At 40.7% G+C, this 4,921-nt stretch overlaps 1 protein-coding gene across 1 annotated transcript in view; it reads right to left on the bottom strand.

The window, feature by feature from the left end:
- Positions 1–234: 234 nt before the first annotated feature.
- The window catches only part of LOC102294843 (histone-lysine N-methyltransferase EHMT1), a gene marked incomplete in the record, with an annotated part of 55,873 nt that continues 51,186 nt past the window's right edge, over positions 235–4,921 (bottom strand). Inside the window, 1 exon segment of the mRNA XM_042214835.1 lies at positions 235–958. Coding sequence (XP_042070769.1) covers positions 862–958 — 97 coding nt within the window.

Below are 4,921 nucleotides of genomic sequence, written 5' to 3'. Positions count from 1 at the left end.
CTAGGTAACAAAAAGCATAAAGGGCGTGAACACAAAGCGCGGCAGATCAGAATCACCAAGCTGTCGGCTTTCAGCCCCAACCGTGAGAAAGGCGACATCTAACTGATTCTGATCCGCGGGTCGCGCTGTGTGTTTAAGTCTTTGTGCAGAATCCGTGTTCCTGCTCTCATTTACTGTCTTAGCTGTTTGGTGGTGGTTGAAATTTTGTGAGATTTTACCTGAGATTCTGGCATTTCAGGCAAAATAAATTTATATTAAAAAATCGATTCAGGATTTTAATGAATCGATTTTACGTTATCCAAGCCAGAATCGATAAGTCGATTATAAAAGCCCACCCCTAATCACTACCATCAATCCAAGAAGCCTGAGATGAACTGGAATACCAAATGTAACACAGACCTCATCATCCGGCAAAAAGGAAGGGAAAAAAGCTGCATCTACTGAAACATTTCTCTATTAACACAAAAAAATACCACAGATGATATAAAATATGTTTAATGACTACAAAGCAAACATGAGGTTAAAAACTTAAAAGTTCACAAAAGAACTCAGACTACCACAAATCAGTTAACTTCATTATTCCACATGTAGAAATATGAAAGGAAGAATCCATGAATGTAAAAATCATCTGTGTCTCTCAGTCTTCATTAGCACTATTTTTTCTGGCAGAAAAGTAACTTCATTATAATAAGTTAGATCTTGTGCTTTGGTGATTAAAACATGTCTCTCTTTCATTTCAGGTAAATATCAGACAACATAACTGCGTGTAGTCATGACATTACTCTTACATGGTATCTGGTTCAGGGGGCAGTGTTTCTTACATTAAAGAGGCCACAGTAACAAAGAGGAATCAGTGAATTTCTATTTACTAGCAACTGAGTGACGACACTTATTAGATCCACACTGACAGCTGAAGTACTTGCTTTTCACCCTCCAATAGTGATCACCATAATCGAACCTGTTGAGGAAAAGAGAACAACTGTGTTAACTTGTTCATCCTACAGCCTGGACAATTTCTGATTTTTAATACAGATACTGATATTTGGTCATTTAAAAATCAGATATTCCGATATATTGGCCAATTTTGTTTTCTTCGTTCAGAAACATAAAACAGATTTCCAACATTATTACTCAGACAGAAGCTTCATCTTTGCACCCTGCTGCATGAAGAACAGTTCAGTTTCCAAACAAATTCATCCAAAACTTTGAGTACACATTAGTCTCAGCAGTCACATGCAGTGGTTATTTTTGTCCCTGCATCTCATTAAAATATGTTGCTATTACTGAGTCAATGTGAAAGTCTCCCAAGGCTCCCAAGTCTCCCAAAGTCAATGTGAAAGTCTCCCAAGGCTCCCAAGTCTCCCAGGCACACGTTGTCATTTAATGATTTTTCTTTATTTTTATAACTATTTACGTTGTAGATTCTCACTGAAGGCATGGGATGGGATGGGATGGCCTGTTGCTGCAGGATGCTGTGGTAGCCATGCTGATTCAGTGTGCATTCAATTTCGAATAACCCAACTGTGCCACAAAGCACCCCCACACCATCACACCACCTCCTCCATGCTTCATGGTGGGAACCATGCATGTAGAGACCATCCATTCATCTTTTCTGTGTCACACAAAGACATGGCAGGTGGAACCATAGATCTCAAATTTGGACTCATCAGACCAAAGCACAGATATCCACTGGTCTAATGTCCATGTGTTTCTTGGCCAAAACAAATCTCTTCTGCTTGTTGCTTTTCCTTAATTGTGGTTTCTTAGCACCTATTTGACCATAAAGGCCTGATTCACACAGTCTCCTCTGAAAGGTTGATGTAGAGATGTGTCTGTTACTGGAACTCTGTATGGGATTTATCAGGGCTCTAATCTGAGGTGCTGTTAACTTGCGATTTCTGAGGCTGGTGACTCGGATGAAATTATCCTCAGCAGCAGAGGTGGCTCTTGGTCTTCCTTGTGAGCCAGTTTCATCGCAATGCCTGATGGTTTTGCGACTGCACTTGGGGACACATTTAAAGTTTTAGCAATTTTCTGGACTGGCTGACCTTCAGTTCTTAAAGCAATGATGGACAGTCATTTCTTTTTACATACAGGGAGTGCAGAATTATTAGGCAAGTTGTATTTTTGAGGAATAATGTTATTATTGAACAACAACCATGTTCTCAATGAACCCAAAAAACTCATTAATATCAAAGCTGAATGTTTTTGGAAGTAGTTTTTAGTTTTTAGTTTTAGCTATTTTAGGGGGATATCTGTGTGTGCAGGTGACTATTACTGTGCATAATTATTAGGCAACTTAACAAAAAACAAATATATACCCATTTCAATTATTTATTTTTACCAGTGAAACCAATATAACATCTCCACATTCACAAATATACATTTCTGACATTCAAAAACAAAACAAAAACAAATCAGCGACCAATATAGCCACCTTTCTTTGCAAGGACACTCAAAAGCCTGCCATCCATGGATTCTGTCAGTGTTTTGATCTGTTCACCATCAACATTGCGTGCAGCAGCAACCACAGCCTCCCAGACACTGTTCAGAGAGGTGTACTGTTTTCCCTCCTTGTAAATCTCACATTTGATGATGGACCACAGGTTCTCAATGGGGTTCAGATCAGGTGAACAAGGAGGCCATGTCATTAGTTTTTCTTCTTTTATACCCTTTCTTGCCAGCCACGCTGTGGAGTACTTGGACGCGTGTGATGGAGCATTGTCCTGCATGAAAATCATGTTTTTCTTGAAGGATGCAGACTTCTTCCTGTACCACTGCTTGAAGAAGGTGTCTTCCAGAAACTGGCAGTAGGACTGGGAGTTGAGCTTGACTCCATCCTCAACCCGAAAAGGCCCCACAAGCTCATCTTTGATGATACCAGCCCAAACCAGTACTCCACCTCCACCTTGCTGGCGTCTGAGTCGGACTGGAGCTCTCTGCCCTTTACCAATCCAGCCACGGGCCCATCCATCTGGCCCATCAAGACTCACTCTCATTTCATCAGTCCATAAAACCTTAGAAAAACCAGTCTTGAGATATTTCTTGGCCCAGTCTTGACGTTTCAGCTTGTGTGTCTTGTTCAGTGGTGGTCGTCTTTCAGCCTTTCTTACCTTGGCCATGTCTCTGAGTATTGCACACCTTGTGCTTTTGGGCACTCCAGTGATGTTGCAGCTCTGAAATATGGCCAAACTGGTGGCAAGTGGCATCTTGGCAGCTGCACGCTTGACTTTTCTCAGTTCATGGGCAGTTATTTTGCGCCTTGGTTTTTCCACACGCTTCTTGCGACCCTGTTGACTATTTTGAATGAAACGCTTGATTGTTCGATGATCACGCTTCAGAAGCTTTGCAATTTTGAGACTGCTGCATCCCTCTGCAAGATATCTCACTATTTTTGACTTTTCTGAGCCTGTCAAGTCCTTCTTTTGACCCATTTTGCCAAAGGAAAGGACGTTGCCTAATAATTATGCACACCTGATATAGGGTGTTGATGTCATTAGACCACACCCCTTCTCATTACAGAGATGCACATCACCTAATATGCTTAATTGGTAGTAGGCTTTCGAGCCTATACAGCTTGGAGTAGGACAACATGCATGAAGAGGATGATGTGGACAAAATACTCATTTGCCTAATAATTCTGCACTCCCTGTATGTCTTTGTGTGACGCATAAAAGTTGAAAGAACAAAAAACACATGATCAGCTTCTACAAAAGCAAACAGATGTTGCCATAGTATGAATTCTAACAGTTGTCAAATATGGCTATCAGCTGTGTACTAACCTGACTTCTGCACAACACAACTGATGGTGCCAACCTCATTAAGAAGGCAACAATTAAACCCTGACAAGGCACACCTGTGAAGTAAAAACCATTTCAGGTGACTACATCATGAAGCTCACTGAGAGAAGGCCAAGGGTGTACAGCGCCATCAACAAAGCAAAGCGTGGCTACTTTCAGGAATCTAAAATATAAAACACATTTAGAGTTATTTATCCATTTCTTCTCTTTGCTACATAATTTAATATATCTTGCTTCATCTATTTGATGTCTTCAGCATGCTTCTACAATATAGAAAATAGGAAATACAATGAAAAACCATTAAATGACAAGGTGTGTCCAAACTTTTGATTGGTAGTGTACTACTCTGAGGAGATCCCAAGGCAGACACTTGACACATTTACATACACGCTTATTTAATTACTATTTTATGCTGTTTGGATGGTTACCCAACAGGGAAGTTGCAAAGTGCCCTCTGCTGGATGAACTATGCAACCTCAGCACTCATAACTTGGTTAAAGTGCATTTCTCCCATCTTTTTGCTTTTTAATTGATCAGCCATTTAGCAAATAGCCATTATTGGGCCCACTGATTTTTCGTCACCACTCACCCTATCTGGTCTCCAGCTTTGATGGACCGACTGGAGAAGAAGGCTATCCGGGGGAAGCGTAAGTCCTGGTGCATGGTGAACACCCTCACAGCCAGTAGGTTGGGCTCACACAGGTGGTTGATGAAGCGACCAATGTTGCCAAAGAGTCTTGCATCAATACAATGGGCATCCCCAACCTGCACACATGTTAAAAAAACAAACCAAAAAGAAAAAAAGGAAAGCAAAATTTGTATCCTGCTAATGACTGCCTTTTGATAAGATAGATGTTAGAAAAAGGTGACACCCCCATGATGAAGTTGAAAGAGCAAAAAAACATATGATCAGCTTCTACAAAAGCAAACAGTTAATCTAGATTTTATCAACAGTTTTATCATTAAGTTGAACCTACAGTGAGAACATGTAAACTGCTGCTCACAGCAGCAATTCATTTCCAGAATAGTTGGACTGAATGAAGGTGCTGCAATAGTCCTGTCAAAGTCAAGTTTTCAACCTTATTGAAACGCTGTGGCAGGACACTAAGAGCTGTTCATCT

The sequence above is a fragment of the Haplochromis burtoni genome, unplaced genomic scaffold (assembly GCF_018398535.1).
Source record: "Haplochromis burtoni strain Fernald_Lab_line unplaced genomic scaffold, NCSU_Asbu1 Contig_616, whole genome shotgun sequence".
Lineage (NCBI taxonomy): Eukaryota > Metazoa > Chordata > Actinopteri > Cichliformes > Cichlidae > Haplochromis > Haplochromis burtoni.
The sequence above is the reverse complement of the archived record's forward strand: the minus strand, read 5'-3'. Positions and strand labels throughout refer to the sequence as shown.